The sequence below is a fragment of the Peromyscus maniculatus genome, chromosome 2, assembly GCF_049852395.1.
Source record: "Peromyscus maniculatus bairdii isolate BWxNUB_F1_BW_parent chromosome 2, HU_Pman_BW_mat_3.1, whole genome shotgun sequence".
Classification (NCBI taxonomy): domain Eukaryota; kingdom Metazoa; phylum Chordata; class Mammalia; order Rodentia; family Cricetidae; genus Peromyscus; species Peromyscus maniculatus.
The window spans coordinates 42,974,973-42,993,956 of NC_134853.1; the positions used below are offsets into that span (position 1 = coordinate 42,974,973).

Below are 18,984 nucleotides of genomic sequence, written 5' to 3' on the forward strand. Positions count from 1 at the left end.
ATTATCCAACCTCGCAGATGACTCAAGCTAGGACTTGAGATAAGTCCTGCATTTTCCATTATGTAGAGAATAGACAACACATGATATAGCTACCTCCACCAGGACTTGACAATTAACTAAAATTTTTTTTCAGGATCCCCTAAAGATTATTTTGCCCCCCAGGAAGCAGGAACTAATTTTAAGAACATGACACCCACATTCCCAAGAAGTAAGGTGGGTGGTTTTTGGTTATTCAATGGGTTATGGATAATTGTCACTGCTTAGGATGATTGGTTATAATTTGTTAATTGTTAATGGTTAAGAAAAAAGTGAAACAAAGGAAATTAGTTTCAGAGTTCTTGTTTGAAAAAAATAGAGTATATAGAGAAGAGATAGATTATTGAATCTACTCTGAAAAGAAAATAAGGGAAAATATGGATTTGATAAGATAAAAAGGTAGATTATTGAAGCTACTTTTAAAAGGTGACTGTTAATTATAAATACTTTACATTGGTTTAGATTTTTTATATTGTATATAGATCATGTATATTGCTAAAAATTTGAGATTGATTTAGATAGATATAAGATAAAAAGGTAGATTATTGAATCTACTTTTAGAAGGCAACTGCTAGTTTTAAATATTTTACATTGGATTGGATTTTTATATATTGTATACAAATTTTGTATATTGATACAAATATGAGATTGATTTTGTTAGAAAATACTGTACATATATTTCTAATCATGTTCAATGTATTGTACCTATACAGTCCATTTAACAATGTAATATAAATTGCTAGTCCTTGAAATTTATTATTACCAATGAATTAGGATATAAAAAAATGCAGGTTAGTAGTTAGTCATGACAATCAAACTTGTAGTCATATTAGGTATGTTTTCAAAGTCAAGCAGAAATATATTTTAGATAGACAGGTCATCTTCAAACACTTCAGAGATCTGCAGAATATGTCATTTAAGATGTTTTAATAACAGATTTTTTTCTTCTTTTTATGACTATGAGACATATCTGCTTCTGGTAGTACAAAACTATTTGAGAGGAGATGATGGGCATGAAGAAACTCCACATGGAGTTTACTTTCATTGGGGCAAAAGTTAGCCATTGGGCAAGAACAGGCCCTTGCCTCAACTGCTGACAGTATGCTGTCCAAATGAATGAATAGGACATAAATAAAAGGACTTCTGATGATTGCCATGACAAGGTAGGAAAGCTCTTTAGAAAATCCTGCATCACAGATGAGTCTTTCATATATGCTAGGCCTCTAGACCAAACATGGATGCCCCAACTTTGCAGAGAAACCTCAGATAACTCTCCAGGTAGCTAGCTGTTTCTGTAATAACTCACATTTTTTGGAAGTTGTTTGCACTTCCTGTTTAACTAGGCAATATTATTTCCTTCTTGGGTCTCTGAGGGAGTTGAAGATAGTTATAATTTCCCTTGTCAACAATTTCAGAAAAGAAACTCACTAAAGAGGTGTAAAGTGTATAAGTTTAAAAGATATCAAAGTTTTTGGTTGGTAATACAAGTTAGGATAGAAAGTGAATTAAGTACATTTTGGACTCACCAAAATAGGATAGATAATGGAATATTTTCATTGGATCTGTCAAATGTAAATGGGCTAGACATTGTTGATATATTTATTGCCTGTATATATTTTATAATGTACTTATTGTATGTAGTTTTTCTTATATTAGTTATAACTTTTGTATTTTAGACCAAAAAGGGGAAATGTGGTGATATTTTATTTGTGCACCCAATAAAGACTATCAGAGGAAAAAGTCAGCTACTGTAGTAAACATAGAGGTCAGGCAGTGGTAGCACACACTCTTAATCCTAGCATCTAGGAGGCAGAGATTCATTTGGATCTATGTGAGTTCAAGGCTACATTGGGAAAAGAGCCAGGCAGGGTGGCATGAATCTTTAATTTCAGTGCCAGCTAGCAAGAAGTCTGGAATTCTGTACAGAAAGACATGAGTGATAGATCTAGGTGGAAAGAAGAAAGTGATGTAACTGGATGGGAAGAGGAAGTAAGATGGAAGGGCAGAGAAAGGTATGTCGGTATGTCGGTGTGAGTATACAGGAAGTATCTCTCTCTTTGCCTGGGGATTTCCTAGCAGTAAGAATGTGGTTGGCTTCTTTCTGCTTTTCTGGTCTCTCAGTTTTCACCTCAATATCTGGCTCCAGGTTTTTTGTATTAGTAAGACCATTTTGCAATTTGTCTTATAAATCCACCTTTTTTTTTCTGTTTAACAGTGTGTGAAAACTTAGGTAAAATAATTATACAAATGAAGGAGATCAAAGAGATACAAACAGAAATGAAGAAGTAACATATCATTACTTGAACACAATATGAATTTATACATAGAAGACCCTAAATGCCCCACCATTAAATTTCTATAACTGTTAAGTGCATTTAGCAAACTAAAGGGATAAAAATATCAAAAGCTATTCTATATACAAAGAACAAATATACCAAGAAAGAAATAGGAAACAGTATAATTTAGAAATAACCTCAAATAAAAAAATGACATTTATTGGGATAAAACAAAGTGAAAGACATGTCTTTCATAAAATAAAAAATTTTAATATTGATTAAGAAAAGATGAAGAAGATAAGAAAAGCTGGAAAGACTCCCTATTCTAAAGTGTTCATAGGATTAATATTTTGAAAATAATCATTTCACCAAAAGCAAACTTAAAATTCAATGCAATTTCTTAAAAATTCCCATTCACTTTTTACATAATTTAAAATATTAATCAAAATTTATATGGAAACACCAAAGACCCAGGAAAGCTCAAATTATCCTGAATATTTAAATAACTATTTTAGGTATCCCCATTCCAGATTTTAAGTCATAATACAGATTTATAATGAAGATTGAATGGTACTTCTGTAAAAACAGACATGTTGATCAATGCAACATAATTAAAGACAGAAATGTAATTTTGCATGATTTGAGATACTGTGGCCAAAAATGCACACTAGAGAAAAGACAGCATCCTCAAGTTTTGATGCTTGTTGGAATGTAAGTGCATCCATATCCCTTACCCCAAACACACACACACACACACACACACACACGCACACGCACACGCACACGCACACGCACGCGCACGCGCACACGCACACACACACTCACACGCACACGCACACGCGCACACACACACACAGAGAATTCTTATGAGTGGAAATAGCAGACTCTTAATTGATTATGGTTATACCCAAAAATTAGTACATCTCTCAGTCCTCATCACAGAAGCTTCTTGCAATAGATAACAACTAACCCTGAAGCCCACAACTGGTCACTATACAGAAATTATAAGACATCAGAATGCTCACTCTTTTTTTTGTTTGTTTGTTTTTGTGACAGGGTTCATTTGGGTTGTTTTGCTGCCTGTCCTGGGTCTCTCTCTGTAGACCAAGCTGACCTCGAACTCACAGAGATCTGCCTGGCTCTGCTTCCCAAGTGCTGGGATTAAAGGTGTGCATCACCACCACCCAGCATCAGAATACTCACTCTTAAATGTAATTTCTATATCAAATTCTCTTCAAGATTTCTGTATATATGCAGAAGAGGAGGGAGAAAGACTGTAAGAGCCATAGGTGGAAGATAATTTCAAAAAAGTTATAATATTCAAACTCAACATTGCAAAGTCACATATGACTTCCTGAACTTGTCACAACATGCACAAAACATGCACAAGTTCAAGCCAGAAAATTTCTCAGCATATAAATGACATCTATGTAAAATGAGATACAAATGGGAAAAAATGTGTGTAAAGATGCTGATCATCACTAATGATAGGGAAGTTAAAACCAATACTATAATATCACTGTATAATCATTTAAAAAAACAGCAAAAACATTGAAGATGACTCAAAGACTTAGGAAATGTTGATGATGATGGTGAGCATGTGAAATAGCAGTGTCCCCATGGAAGCTTCAGTAGTTAGTATTCAAAATGTAACACACAGAACACATAACCAGAAATCCCACTTCTGTATGCACATCCCCAATAATAGAAAGCATGCTCTCAAAGTGATGCTTTCATAAGAACACTCTTGTTGACAATAGCAAACTAATGCAACCAAAGAAATGTCCATTAGTTGATGAAAGGTCAAATATGATGGAATTTTTATTCATTTTTAGATACAAAGGATATCTTATCCTAAGGCAAAAACTTAAGTTTCATCATATATTAACAACAACAACAACAACAACACACACACACACACACACACACACACACACACACACACACGAGGGAGAGAGAGGGAGAAAAAGAAAGAAATATCAAGAGAAACAAAATTGTTTTTAAATAATGGAAAAATGATCTGAAAAGATGTTTATTCTAAAGAAATAAAGTGGTTAAAAAGCACATGGAGCATGGTGAGATGATGGGTAGAGTGAGATGATAGCAGAGAGGGTGAAAACTAGTTAAATGGAAGATTTCATAACCACTAGAAAGAAAAAGTTTGAATATCTTGGACATAAAAGAAAACAAATTTTTGAGAAGCTAATAACATATGATTTGGTGACTGTATGCAATGTACATGTAGCAAGATAACATACTGTAGTATAAGAAAAAAAAATGCCAACTACTGGTTGAAAATAAATTGGAGACAGAGAACAAATGCAATGTTGCAATTATTCTTTGTACTTTACAGATGCTTACATGAACAGTCTTCATTCAGTGGGAGTTTGAGGAAAGCAGGTGCTCTTTTTAAAAAGGACACTGTCAGGGTCACTTCCTCCCCAGCATTCCGAAGAACCTGAACCTGGAAACAGAAAAAGATTAAAATAATGTACCCATTATTAGTTGTACATTTTCTTTGGTTATCAGCTCTAGGCATTATTGATTGTCTTCCCACCTCTTGATTTTCTCTTGACATCAGAACACTTTGTGAGAGATAAAAGGATAACTTCTTCAAGAGTGTTGTCTTATATCCACTGCTTCTTATGCTCATGCCTTTTGCTGCTGTCTTAAACACTGCAATTTGAACCTCCCAGTAACATCCATGGAATACCTCCTGAGGTGTTTATCTTAGGCAGTGTTAGAGATGAGATTGCAAAGTCTACAGAATGATATATGTTAAGTAATCTTGTAGCCACTGTATCTGTTATTTTAATTACTGCTTAATGGGGAAATGGGGATGTCTTTTGTACTGTAAAATTCAATAATCTTTGACGATAAAAGGAAACTAATCTTGCAGGTATGGACCAAAGAATAATTTTAAAGCTTCATGAATTTATCAAAAACCTTCTTCAAAACTTTATTAAATCTTTTCTTTTCTCTGAAAATCTGAGAAAATAAAGGAGTTTGGTATCATCAGTAATTCTCAATATTTGAAATTATAGAATAAGTAGGTCGTTTTATCTGCAAAAATGGTCCCGATTTCCTAAAACTCAAAGCAAAATAGAAAACAGTCAATAGAAAAATCAGTGTAAGAAAGGAATGAAAGAAAGGTTGAGTAAGAAATTTGTAAGTCTCAATGTAGTTGTCACAAATCACACAAATGTGGGTACGATTATAAACTTTGAGGTAAACCACAGGAAGAATTAAGAATCTTTAATGACTAAGGATGATGAGCACTTCCTTAAATCTCTTTTAGACATTTAAGATTCTTCTGTTGAAAATTCTCTGTTTAGATTGGTAGCCCTTTAAAAATTGGATTGTTAGTATTTTGATGTCTAATTTCTTGAGTTCTTTATATATTTTGGAGATCAGCTCTCTGTCGGATATGGGGTTGGTAAAGATCTTTTTCCATGCTGTAGGCTGTCATTTTGTGTTATTTACACTGTCCTTTGATACAAAATCTCAGTTTCAGAATTATACAGACACTTCGGAAATCAGTATGGTAGCTTCTCAGAAAAGTGGGCATCAGCCTGCCTCAAACCCAAGAAATGTTTAATCATACCACAAGGACACTTGCTCAACTACTCATAGCAGCATTACTTGGAACCTGGAAACAATCTAGATGCCCTTAAACCAAAGAAAGGATAAAGAAATATACACATTAGAGTGCTACTCAACAGTAAAAAACATTGACATCATGAAATTTGCAGGAAAATGGACGGAACTAGAAAATATTCTGAGTAAGGGAACCCAGAACTCAGGAAGACAAACAGGATATGTACCCACTCTAATAAGTGGGTATTAGATGTAAAGTAAAGGATAACCAGAGTACAACCCACAGCTCCAGAGAAGCTAGCTAACAAGAAGGACCCTAAGAAGAATACATGGATCACCTTGGGAAGGGGAAATAGATGAGAATTCCTGAATAAACTAGGGGAGATGGGGAGCAACAGAGGGTAAGGGATGGTGATTAGAATGTAAGGGAATGAGATGGTTGAGCTGGAACAGGGATGGAGTGGGAGAACAATGAAAGAGAAAACTTGATGGAGGGAGACATTATTGGAATAGGGAGAAATCTAGTGCTAGGGAAGTTTCCAGGAATCCACAAGGATGACCCCAGCTTAGACTACTGCAATAGTGGAAAGGGTGCCTGAATTGGCTTACCCTGGTAACAAAATTGATGAATACCCTGTCATCATAGACTAACTAATATTATCAAAACAGATATAGAGATCCACAGCCAAGCACCATGCAGAACTCCAGAAGTCTAGTTGAACTGAAGGAAGAGGGATTCTATGAGCAAGGGGCCTCAAGATCATGATAGGGGAAACCTATAGAGACAATGAAATCAAGCTAGTGGGAACTCATGAAATTTAGACCAATAGATTTAGAGCCTGCATAGGACTGGACTAGACCCTCTGTTAAGTGAGATATGTGTGTAGCTTGGTCTGATTAAGGGGCCTCTGGCTGTAGGATCAGGATCCATCCCTGGTGCATGATCTGGCTTTTGGGAGCCCATTACTTATGGTGGGACACATTGCACAGCCTTGGTACATGGGAAGGGTCTTTGACCTGCCTCAACTGAATGTACCAGGCATTGCTGACTCCCCATGGGAGGCATTACCTTTTTGGAAGAGGGAATGGGGGGGCTAGTTTGGAGGGAGGAGGCTGGGGAAAGCAAGAGGAGGGAAGAGAATGGGATCTGTGGTTTGTATGTAAAATACATAAAAAGTTCATAATAAAGACAAAAAGAATTTTTAATGAAGAAATAGTTAAAGAAACACAAAAACATGCATTACTCATGGGTATGCAGACAATCTCCTTCCTGTTGGGAATTTCCAGTTGTTCTGTAAGTCCTCTTTCCCAAACAGAGAGACTGTGCAACCAGAACAGAGGTTAGGGGTTCTCATCCTGACACTGTAGAAATCCTACCCTGAAGCAAAAGCCTAGGATGGTAAGCAAGGTCCACTATTCCTGTCAACTTGCTTCCCCCCAACCCTCCCCCCCCAAAAAAAAAGGCCTGACTGGCTATAAATCTCCAATTAGAACATCCCTTTAATAGTTACTGACAAAAGAAGGATAATTTAGAAAGCTCTTTCATCTCTTCAGGCTAAGCAGAGAACAGTGGGATTTCCAGTGGGAAAAAAATGAATGTCGCAAATAAACCCTTCACTACATAGTCTAAAAGGATCAATAGCCAGAACTGTGATTTAAAAGTGAATTTCTATTAAAAAAAGCATAGGAAACTAACATAGAATCTTTATTAACAATGATCTAACATAATTTTTAAAAAGTTGGTGAAGATGAAATAAAAATAATTTTAAGTAAAAAAAATTAATGACAGCTTGGAAGAGAACATAACAACCAGCTCATGGCAAGGTAAAACAACTTTTAGAAATTTTGACAAAGACCATAAAATGAACTTTAAAATATCTGGTAAGAATTTACAGTTGCATTTATTTAGTTGAAATGTCATAAGCACTCAGAAAAGAAATATCAAATTCTAAAATCATTAAAACAGAATTCATAGAACAGAAAAATATGACATATGTATAATATTTTCTAGAGTAGAGGAGAACAGTGAATCACCAGGAGAAAGAGCTTCAGAGGCATATGTGAACATTCTTACATATCTTTACGTAAACAAAATGCCAAAATATGTAAAGATACTACATCTTGGTTAGATGGAGTTTAATCTAAGAATACAACGTTATTTAACATTATAAAATAAATCTGTACAATGAATCATATTTAAAAAATTAAGTTCACCCCAAATATAAAACTGTTGACAAAATTGAATACTCATCTATAATAGACACTGAATAACAGCAGAAGCAAAGTTCCTGGAATACATGCATGTAACGTTTGAAAAGCTGTGAAGAGCATCATCCTATCTGAAAAAAGACAGAACCAGAATTCTCCATGCTTATAAAATAATGTATATCATTGATAATTATTCTAGTCAAAATTTTAATTGGAGGTGCTAAATCAGAGCAATACAATGACCTAAAAATAGGAATGCAAATTTAAAAGGGAGAAATGGAATTATCTTCAGTTACAGATTGCATGATGATTTTTTTAAACAGTAGGAAGTGTGTTAGAATTAAAAATAATAGTCACAGGTCATCAGCTTAATGATATGGGATCAGTGCACATTCAACGCATTTCTGTGAGGTGACCACAAAAATAATACTGATTTTATAAATAAAACCATATATAAAAGCAATAGCAATATGAAGCATTCATGCACTAATCTGACAGAAGTTATGAAAGTACTATGCACTTAAATATACAGAATATTACTACTAGTATTTTCAATATATTTAAGTATGTGTTACTCAATATTGTTAAGATTTGATTTATATCACTATCTGACCTATAGATTGAAATATATTGTAATGGAGACCCAAAAACCTTTTCTAAAGAAATTGTCAAATTGATTTTGATAATTCTTCACATAAAAATTCAAAAATTATAGGATATACACTATAGGAGCAGGAGGGTATGGCTAATTAGTGAACATTAATTTCTTAAAGAGTTACTAGGAAGACTGAAATAATGATATTGTTTTATGTATATGGAATATATTCAGACATAGACATAAAGACATATTGTAAGTCATAAAAATAAAGAACTTGAAAGTATCTCAAATCAAAATTCGGTGATGAAACAAGTAGTTCAGCAAAATGTGACCAAAATAATCAATCAGATATATTTCTAAGAACATATATCAACACTAATTCATAAAATATGTACAATGTGACTACTATTAGGAAAAGGCAAATACTACTATAACTTTTTTTTTACAGTTTCTAAAGATAAGCAATGCCAGGTGTTGCTAAGGCTGTTTAGGAAGGAAAAGGAAGGAGAATTCTCATATCTGACTGACAGAAATGGATATCAGCATGTAATCACACTGTCAAGCATTTGACATATATGATTAGTTTTCATTAATCACACAAAATAATGTGTCCCATTACATATTAATAAGTATATATGACTTGAGACTACTCATTTGTAATCACCCTCAGACCAACCTCCTCCATCACCTCTTTTACTTCTCACTGCCTTGTCTTCCCCAAAATAGCTTCTTCTGCTCTCATGTATTACATGAGTATGTGTTATTAAATGTATGTTTCAGAGAATATTAAAGAAGATATAATAAGACACCTTTTAAACTTTCATGTGATCTCCCTATAAATACACGTATTCCATACATGAAAGATAACACCTTTTTTAAATTTAATTTAATTTTATTTTACAATACCATTCAGTTCTACATAACAGCCACAGATTCCCTTGTTCTCCCCCTTCCTGCCCCCTCCCCTTCCCCCCCAGCCAACCCCCCTTTCCCATCTCCTCCAGGGCAAAGCCTCCCCTGAGGACTGAGATCGACCTGGTAGAATCAGTCCAGGCAGGTCCAGTCCCCTCCTTCAGATTGAGCCAAGTGTCCCTGCATAAGTCCCAGGTTTCAAACAGCTAACTCAATATCTTTCTCAGTCTGGCATGATATTTCTAGTCCCATCTATTTTTTTGAAAGGAATATTTTTCCTTCTTCTGTACAGAAGAATAATAAAATTCTATTGTGTGTATGTACCACAATTTCCTTATTCATTTGTTGATGGGCATCTAGCATGTTGTTATTTCTTGATCATTGTGAAAAATGATAGAGTAAAAATAGAAATGTAAGTATCTTTATGGAATGCTTACTTAGATTCCTTTGTGTTAAACTTAGGCGTGATATAACTGCATCACTTTTAATTTTAATCTATTGTTGTATTAAATTTTTTTATACAATCTAACTTCATAATGTTTTGTTCCTCCCTCAGCTCCTCCCAGATCTTTTCCACCTCACTACCCACCCAACTTTATGTTCTTTCACCCTCCAAACAACAAGCCAACATAAAGATACAACAAAATAAAACAAGAAACAAGCACAAAAAGGAAAACAAAAACAAACAGGAAAACACCAATAAAATAAGAAAAAAATGTCAAAACAAAGGAAAATGAGACAAATACTGCAAAAAATTACCACTGAGGTCAGTTTGTGTTGTCCAACAATTTCTGAACATGGGGCCTGCTGTGGAGTGCGATTCAAATTTCCCAGTGATATTATTGGTGAAACTTGATTTCCCCTTTGCCAGCAGGTATCAGTTGCAGATAGCTTATTGATTAGGGGTGGGAGTTCATGTTCATTTCCCACTCTCAACACTAAGAACCCATCTCATTTGAATCATTTCTATATCACCTGTCAGATTGTCAGTTGACAAAAATTTTCTAGGATCTTGTATTTGCACCTTCATTCTCCTGATTATACCAATTTACTGTGTTGGATCTTTTCAATTCTATTCACTCTCATATGTCAATTCTAGCTGCTATTTCCTATGTTATTAGAATCCTTGTCACAAATTGATCACTGATGCCTATTACTTGAAATTTTATCCTGTGTTTTCCTGCTGGTAGTTTCAGAGTTTTGGGTCCTACATTATAGCATTTCATCCACATTAAACTAATTTGATATAACATGAGCAATAGCATTATATTTTTAGCTTTCAATTGTGAAAGTCCAGTTTTTCTGGAATGATTTGTTAAATATGCTTTCTTTTCTGTAATGTCACAGTAGAAGTATATGTTCATTTTTAAGTCTATATTTTATTTCCATTTGTCTACATTGTTGTGTGTGGTTTTCATTTTTACCTTGGAAAAGTTTTTTATTGGGACAGATTAATGATATTGACATTTCAAGTTGATTTTATAGCTTGCTATCTTTCTAAAAATGTTTATCAGATATCAAGTTTTTAGTTGGACTCTTAGAGCACTGAAGCATAAAAACAGGTGGCCTGGAAATAGGGATGTGTTGACTTCTTCTTTTTTAATAGGCTTGTCTTTAAGCTCAATCTCTTCTTCGAATTTTCCAGTAAAAACTTAAAGTAATACTTTCAATAAACATTGCACTAATGAACACTCTTTTTTATTCCTTGTTTTTATTTTGTGGAAAATCTTAGATTTTTAGTTATTTAGTAAAATGCTGGATGTTGTAGAATATTAGCTAAAAATGTGTTACATTCCTTTATGCTATAGAATATTTGTTTAATGATGCAAAGATATGTTGTATTCTTTTAGGTTGCATTTGCTTAAATCTGTGAATCTGTGTTGTTTTGCATGTCTAAAACACCTGATTGGCCTATTAAAGAGGTGAACAGCTAATAGCTAGGCAGGAGAGAGAAATAGGCTGGGCTGGCAGGCAGAGAGACTAAATAGGAGAAATCTAGAAAAGAAGGAAAAGGGAGAAAAGGAGAAAGAGAGAGGACAGCAGTGGTCAGCCATGCAGGCAGCCAGCCAGCTATGGTTTAAGAAAGATAGACATATATTGGAGAAAAGTAAAGGCCCAAAGGAAAAAGTTAGCCAAAATAATTTAAGAAATACTGGCTAGAAACAAGCCAAGTTATGGCTGAGCATTCTATAAGAAATAGTAAGTCTCTCTGTGTTTATTTGGTAGCTAGGTGGTGGGCCTCGAAAGAGCAAAGAATAAAAAGCAATAAACCACAGTTTGATATAGACTTGCCAAGCATAATACAGCCTTCATTATGTTGAGGTAATGTCCCTCTATTTGGAATTCCTTTAATTATGAAGAAATGTTGAACTCTGTTATAGGTCTTTTGTGCACTTCTTGAGATGATTTTATGATTTCTGCTCCTAGATCTATTTATGAGTTGTATTACTTTTATTTATTAGGTATTTTGAACAATCCTGCATCCCTACTCTCAACTTGTTGTATTTTAGAATCACCATGTAAACAGATCTCTGGAAATGTCAGTAACAGATTATCTTGATACAGTCAATTGATGTGAATGGGCCAACCTAACTATGGGTAGTGTCACTCAATGGTTTGAGGTCTCACCCTGAGTAAAAGAAGAACATGAACCTAGTATAAGTATCAGTTACTTTCTGTTTCATAACTGTGAAAGCAATGTGATTTATGACCTCTTGCTGCCATATTGCCCCTGCCATGATATATTGGACTCCTTGAAGCTATGTGCCTAAATACATCATTTATCCTAATGCTTTGATCAGATATTTTGTCACAACTATGAGAAAAGTAACACATACAAAAGTTGGTACTAAGAAATTGAACTGTTGCTAAAATAAATCTGACAGTGTTTCTGTTAAGGCTTTGTAACTTTAGGGCTTTAGACTCTCTGTTTTTCAGCAATTTGCAGTAGAAATGTCTTTCCATGATATAAATTGAGCTTAATAAGACATTGTGGTGAAAATTTGGAAGAAAAAAAATAAAGATAAAATGGTTCCTTGAAGATCTAGAGTAGATTAAGAACTCTATTATGAACTGTTCAAAGGGATATTCATCTGATAGTCATCTGACATTCAGGAATCCTCTTCTGGCAAAGAATCTTGTTTAAGTAAGCACAGAAAACAATTTAGTAGTCTTAGACTATACTTGGTTTGGTTAGCCACACAACCTCTTCTTTTAAGAAAGGACATGAGAGGCTATTTACCTCCATATACTATGAATATGCACCTTCTTCAAGCAATACACAAACATATGCTGGTCACTCATTTGCATTGAGCTACAAAGATAAAGCCTCTGAACTCTGATGATAAATTTTTCTTTCCCTTAATGATCTTTAAACTCTCTGTTCAACTTATTCTATATGTATTCTGGTGCTGTGGGATGTCTTTCTGTATGCTGTGAATATGTGTTGCTCTGATTGGTTGATAAATAAATCTGTTTGGCCAGTGATAAAGCAGAATAAGTTTAGATGGTATGTGCCAACTGAAAAGAGAGGAGAACAGAGGAGAGGAGAGGAGAGAAGGATATCAGCCTGCCGCACAAAGAACAAGAGGCCAGCAGAACAGTAAAGCCACTGAACACATGGCAAAATATAGATTAATAGAAATGGGTTAATTTAAGACATGAGAGCTAGCTAGCAGGAGGCCTGCCATAGACCATACAGTTTGTAAATAATATAAAGCCTCTGAGTAATTATTTTATAAGTTACTGTGTGACCACAGGGCCAGACAGGACTGTAGAAAACTTTCGATTATATTTGGCCTCAATTCATTATGGAGTTTGCTTTCTTTGTGGCAAAAGATAGCCACTGGGCAAAAGAGTGCCCTTGCCTCAATTGCTTGACAGGATGTTGTACATATAGGACCCATAGGAAAATGACCACTGGATTTTGCCAAAACTCAGTAGGATAGTTCTTCAGGTTCCTGCTTTGCAGAAGAGACTACCAGACAATACACAGGACACAAGGAGAAGTGACTGAGAGACTAGGCCTACAGGGTGAACATGGATTCCCCAACATTGCAGAGGAACTTTGGATGACTGTTCAGGTAGCAAAATTTCTCTGTAATTTCTAGAATTATGGAAGTTGCTTGCAATATACTTCCTGTTTTCTCAGGTAATATTAAGTCCTTCTGGAGTCTTTGATGTAGTTGAAGACTAAATAGTTATACTTTTCCTTAGTTATGATGAAAGATAAATTAGATATAAAATTTTTAACTCAAAAATAGGATAGATGATAGAATATTTTATTATTTTTTAACTAGACAATTAAGCAAACCTTTATTGAAGCTTACATTGAGGTACAGAAATAAATTTCAGATGATTAAAAGCCCAACACCAATGAAAAGAAATTATGGCACCCAAACTTCCCATCTTGCAATCACACTAGGATCACTATTTAATCTACTATTGGTTTTCTAGGCTTTTTCCACATAAACCTCTGCAAATTTCAACATTAGAATTTGTAATTCTGTAAGATGAGGAAATCAGACCTCAAATCAACAAATTCTCATGGGTTACAAAATCCAGCTTAAATAAGCACTGGTCCTCGAAATAGCAGTTCAAACATTAGGTGCTGTGGTCATTACAGAGTCAGACTGATAAAGCTGATTTGAGGCTTCCCCAATGAACATTCAATCAACAGCGTGCTTAAAGTAACAATCCAGACAGTGTTCCAACCACTTGATTTCAAACCAAGTAGATTCTATATTTAGAAATGCTAAAAAAGTGTTTCCTTATAAATACAGAAGAAACAGAACATCACTGCATCAGTCCAGAAACTATCAAGAAAATAGTAAAAAGGAAATTTAGTAAAAATTAAAAATAGGAAATTTAGTCCAATTTGCTCTTCTCCCAGCTGTTTAAATCCCACAACATCTGCAAATGCCACTAACATGCCAACTCTTGAAAGCTATATTTCTAGTCCCATTAAATATTTCAGAATATTGAGTTGTTTTGTGTATTTATACATTTACTACCTGGCTGAGTAACCTGGATAGTCCTCACTCTGGAAAGCTTTTCATTTGATCATGTGAACACCATGGTGAAGGAAGACCACATAGGAACAGGTGAAGTCAGAACAACTCACATGCAGCACAAAAAAATATACAACTTCTAAGTCACAAATGGAAATGCCACAGATTCTCCTTTGAATCAAATTTTTTTTTAGTAGAAATTGGTGGCCATAGGTTAAAAGTTGACTGCACGTTCCGAGGTCAGAATGTTTAGGATTAAATGTCTGCCTTGACTCAGTGGATTTCCTCCAATCACTAATTAATAAGTTAGTGAAGGCATGGCAGGTACTCCATTAAAGCTTTTTAATGCTTTCTAAAGCACTGCACAGCCAACCAGTTCCATCAAGGCTTTTTTTTATGAGTTCTCTCTGCTAACCAACCTGGAGACTGAACTCTTTTCATTTAATACATTGTTTTGTCATTTATCTTCCACAGTTCATGCCAATAAGGAGGCCACATTCTTATGTCATAAAAAAATTAAGCCAGGGTCCATCTCAAATTCCCACTTGGGATATAAGATTCATATATATGTATATATACAATTGAGGGAAGAGGAAAAGACACCGTGGTGAGAGAAGAAATCAATCACCAGACTATAAAAGCAGGAACAACTATAAAAACAATAGAACACAAAAGAGTAACTGGAATCAGCATTTTCTTATAAGGACTCAACTTATGGAAGAAAAACTTAATTGCCATTGCATAAAACACCTGTATGAAGTAAAAATTGGTCTTGAATAACATTAGTAGAGAATATGATTTAGAAAGTGGAAATAACTGGATGTAAAGACTCTGGCAGCAAATTAATAGAACAGTCGCAGAGGCTAGCAATCTAATGAAGACAAAAGCCTTGTCTGTGGAGGATTTTGGACAATACCTGCAGAAATATTACAATGTGCATAAACCAAATTGAATCATTTTCACAAGTGTCATAAGAATTCATACCGTCAAAGTTCTTTTCTACATGTACTTCAATATTACAGTAAGAGTGTCATAGAACACCTAAACACAGAGGAGAGCATTCATGCAAGATATCTAACTCCTTGATATAATAATGCATACACTTCAAAATGATCACACTATCAATACACTTAGGGCTTTCTGCAACTACAAGGTTGTGGTCATGGAGAACAGAGCCCCTAGTGTCAACATCTAGAAAGCAGCTACCACCTCCTGTGTGTCTTCTCTTTTCACGTTTTTTCTTCTTCATTATTCTTAATCAACTCTGCTGTTATTGCTGCTTCTTAACAAAACTGGTAAAAACAAAATTGTAATCATTGAACATAGCACTCTGGCAATCAAGACGTTTAAAACCTTCATTTTTCTGGGGGCAAGAAAGCACTGTGTGACATTTACAATTCTGATTAGCAAACAAGGTGGACACAAATTTTCCTGACTTGAAGACTTCCACAACCTGACTGATCAGGTCATCATAGTAGGTCTGACTTAAGTTTTTTTCAAAGCTAACATAAGAGAATTCTGGTTCTGGAATGACGTGAATAGTCCAATATGTTCCATCCGATTTCATCCCATTCATTGAGTAGCCACAAGGATTGAACAGTGTGGCATCAATGACAGAACCTGGTATCAGGTCACGAATTCCACTCTCATGAGTGACATCCTTTGTAGTAACACCATCTTTCATGCAGAACTAACTGGTCCATAACTGCTGGGTTGAGCTCACTCATCTGAATTTCCAGGGTTTGATCTGGATGATTGATTACTCATCTCTCTGGGAAATCCAAAGTATACAAGTCAGAATTCATATGTCCCATACAATATGCTACTCCTTTTGGGAAAATTGCATTAAGAAACTCAATTTCTTCCTGGAAATTCAGGTGTGGGTCCCCTTGGTGAGAAGGTTTCATTAAATTCTTATGGGAAGAAGCTTTGAATTGAGTCAAACCCACTGTAATCCCAAGCAAGCTTCAATAGAGGAACCAGTGCTTTCAATAAGAGGGTTGTACCACATGTCTTCAAAATGAAATGTCTCTTGGAGGCAAACATGCTACTCTCACTGAGTACATAAGCTTCCTGCTTATCAGTCTTTGTCACACTTATGATTGAGCACTGCACATTCTTTAAAAGGACATCCCACTCAGATCTTGGGATGGTACAAAGATCCCCAGATCCCTGGCTTGCATCAGACTACTGCCTGGAGAACCAGACCTCCAACAGTTTCTTGGTCCTTTCGAAAAAATGTACAGCTTCCATCATTGTGAGACTAGGGAACAACCAACAAGCATAGAAAATCAAGTAAATTAAATCTCTCTCCCACTACTCCTGATGCTGCTGCGGATTGTTCGAGCTGTTTTACTAAAGTTCAGGTTCCTTTTTTTTTTTTTTTTTTGCTATAATTTTATATTAACTTTTTTTAAGAACTAATAAAATTTTCCTGGCTATTTTTGTGAGTGAAAGTTGAATGTGAATCTGCTGGAAATAGAGGAAGATACAGTTCAGTCTCTTGTAGTCTGCTACTTTCCCGTTAGAGAGAGTTGAGTGAGCACTAGCTAATGTCGCTGGCCATACTGTATAAGCCAGAATATTTTCTTTAATTTTGCCAAATATGAATGGACTAGACATTGTAACTATAATTCTTGCTTGATAACTGTTTATTATATGTAATTTTACTATGTTAAAGTTAAAACCTTTTTTTTTATTAGACAGAAAAGGGGAAATGTTGTGGGATGTCTTTCTGCATGCTGTGAAAATGTGTTGCTCTGATTGGTTGATAAATAAAGCTCTTTGGCTAATGGTGAGGCACAATAAGGTTAGGCATTCCAACTGGAGAGAAAGGAGAATAAAGGAGAGCGGAGAGAGACACCAGCATGCTGTCCAAGGAACAAGCCACAGAACATGCAGCAAAACATAGATTAATAGAAATGGGTCAATTTAAGATATAAGAGCTAGCTAGCAAGACTCTGGCCATGGGCCATACAGTTGATAATTAATATTAAGCCGTTGAGTGATTATTTTATAAGAGGCTGTGAGACCATGGGGCTGGGTAGGACTGGAGAAAACATCTGGCTATATCCTGTTATCAAGTAGCTAGTCCTGTTCTTTTTGAATTGTTTTGTTATTATGAAAATATAACAAAATGGTGTCATTTATGAAACTTTTAGAGTGAATTCTCTATTCACTACCTTATGCCTATTTGACATTGATATGATTAAAATCAGATGCAACATGGCAAGGAACATGTGTACTGCAAAATGATTGTGTGACCTGATCTAACTATCAAAACAAAGAACCACTTTCACTACATCCCTAAGTAATCCAATTCTTCCTTCTGAGCCCCATAAAAAGAAGCACTAAACCATAATGAAAGCCCTCTGGGTACATTCATTACTGTAACCTGCTGCTCCTTTGTTGTATATCTTTGCTCTGAATAAAATTTTTTCTTGATATTTTTTTCTTTTCAGTCTCTGAGTTTATTTAATTTCCTTGTATATGAAGCCAATAACCCAGAAAGATATAATCCCAACCCTGACCAATCTGTCTATATTTCTTTTTAAATCTTAAGAACTTATGTGATGTTGAATTTAAAAGTAAAGGACTAGTTTATTTGGTACAAGGTAGCATTCAAGCTATGTCATGATTGATACTCATCATTCTCATTTAATTCTACAGTGAGAGAAAGCAATAAGGAGTCGATAGAGATTTGAAAAATGTGTGCTATTCGGTGAGGAAAGGTACTTTCCTTACCAAATAGAAAAAGGAAAAGTACTTTTTTTCACATTTTTTTTTTTTGTGAAAACAGCTGTGATCTTCAAAGAGATTAACACTGTTAAAGAAAAATGGATAACACTTCAATAATGCTAAGAAATAGTGTCTGGAGAACAAGATCCCATCAATCAGACTTAATCTTGTAAAAATGCAAATTGATTTGACAGAAGCGAGGTTAACTTGAGAACACTACTGAAGGAGTTTTAGCTTCTCAAAGGCAAATTACAAGGAAATATTTTCTCAGGGTAGACAGTCAGAAATTAATTAAAATGTGATCCAATGAACCAGGCTCCATCCTGACTTAGAATTAGAACTTGGCTACATCATTCAAATGGCATTAGTTTTTTAGACATAAAAAGCAAGACACTCTGAGATGTCATAGAACCTTATCCCATGTTTCCAAAGAAATATCCATGTGCATCAGTGTCAGAGTCCCTGAGAGGCTACTGTATGTTAAGTATCAATTTGAAAAAGTGTAGAAATACGATTGTCAACTTCATTATGAACTTGTTGTTATTTAGAGTCATCATGGAGATAAACCTCTGAGCATGTGTGTTAGAGGTTATCTAGATTAGGGCAATTA

General features: G+C 34.9%; 1 protein-coding gene and 1 pseudogene across 11 annotated transcripts in view; both read right to left on the minus strand.

Moving 5' to 3' along the window:
* Positions 1–18,984, minus strand: part of Sntg1 (syntrophin gamma 1) — a 925,417-nt gene that overhangs the window by 434,435 nt on the left and 471,998 nt on the right. For all 11 annotated transcript variants that reach the window (XM_076564008.1, XM_076564009.1, XM_076564007.1 and 8 more), the window contains one exon: positions 4,674–4,776. In XM_076564008.1, coding sequence (XP_076420123.1) covers positions 4,674–4,776 — 103 coding nt within the window. The remainder of the gene's footprint in view (positions 1–4,673; positions 4,777–18,984) is intronic.
* Positions 15,895–16,847, minus strand: LOC102908021 (S-adenosylmethionine decarboxylase proenzyme pseudogene; annotated as a pseudogene).